Source organism: Austrofundulus limnaeus, unplaced genomic scaffold, assembly GCF_001266775.1.
Source record: "Austrofundulus limnaeus strain Quisiro unplaced genomic scaffold, Austrofundulus_limnaeus-1.0 Scaffold353, whole genome shotgun sequence".
In the NCBI taxonomy this organism is placed as follows: Eukaryota; Metazoa; Chordata; class Actinopteri; order Cyprinodontiformes; family Rivulidae; genus Austrofundulus; species Austrofundulus limnaeus.
Window position 1 is genome coordinate 73660 of NW_013952755.1, and position 877 is coordinate 74536.

At 46.5% G+C, this 877-nt stretch overlaps 1 protein-coding gene across 2 annotated transcripts in view; it reads right to left on the reverse strand.

Moving 5' to 3' along the window:
- Positions 1-40: 40 nt before the first annotated feature.
- The window catches only part of LOC106527956 (synaptic vesicle glycoprotein 2B), a 24863-nt gene continuing 24026 nt past the window's right edge, over positions 41-877 (reverse strand). For both annotated transcript variants that reach the window (XM_014022982.1, XM_014022983.1), the window contains one exon: positions 41-813. In XM_014022982.1, coding sequence (XP_013878436.1) covers positions 630-813 — 184 coding nt within the window. In that variant the 3' untranslated portion in view covers positions 41-629. The remainder of the gene's footprint in view (positions 814-877) is intronic.

Here is an 877-nt window from a genome sequence, read left to right on the forward strand (position 1 = left end):
GTGCACATGTGAATTATCCTGTGCACATGTGAATTTTCCTGTGCACATGTGAATTATCCTGTGCACATGTGAATTTTCCTGTGCACATGTGAATTTTCCTGTGTACGTATGAATGACGTGTGAGCATTTGTGAATATTCTAAAGAGCCGAAGCTAACAGCCGCTGATCATAAAACTGATTTTTCTCCAGCTAACATCATTTAGCTCGTTGGTTAGCTCATGTCGGAGCAAAACCTTTATTTTGAAGGTATAAATTGAGGTTTTGTCTTCATTGGATAAAATAAGATTGTAGTTTTTTTTTTATTTACTGTAAGGATCTAAAACTGAAAGTGAGCCTCACTGACAAACAGGAAGTTATTTGTTAAATGTTGTGGAAGACAGAAGTTTCTCATCATGCATGAAGCTGCTGCTGATGACAGGAAGCAGAGGACAATGATGTCATTCAGACCTTCTTCACTCACATCATCATCATCATCATCATCATCATCATCAGTGATGGAGGATGTTCACATGGACAAATGACTGCTTGGCGTTTGACTGGAACAGAGAACTTGTTCCTGTGCAGCATGAAGTCAAAGAGCTTCCAACAGGATATGTTTCAGCCCCGCCGCCTCCTCTCCCCTCGCCACCTCATTGGAGGATCTTCTGTCGCGTGTCGGGCAGTCTGAGGGCCACCAGGCCGCCGCAGACCAGCGCGGCGAAGGCCAGCAGGATGGGGACCACCTTGGTGATCCCGATGAAGCTGGCGAAGATGGAGCTGCTGAGGACGGCGGCTAGCTTACACAGAGCGTTCAGCACGCCGAACGCTGTCGCCCTGACACACACACACACACACACACACACACACACACACACACACACACACACACACACACACA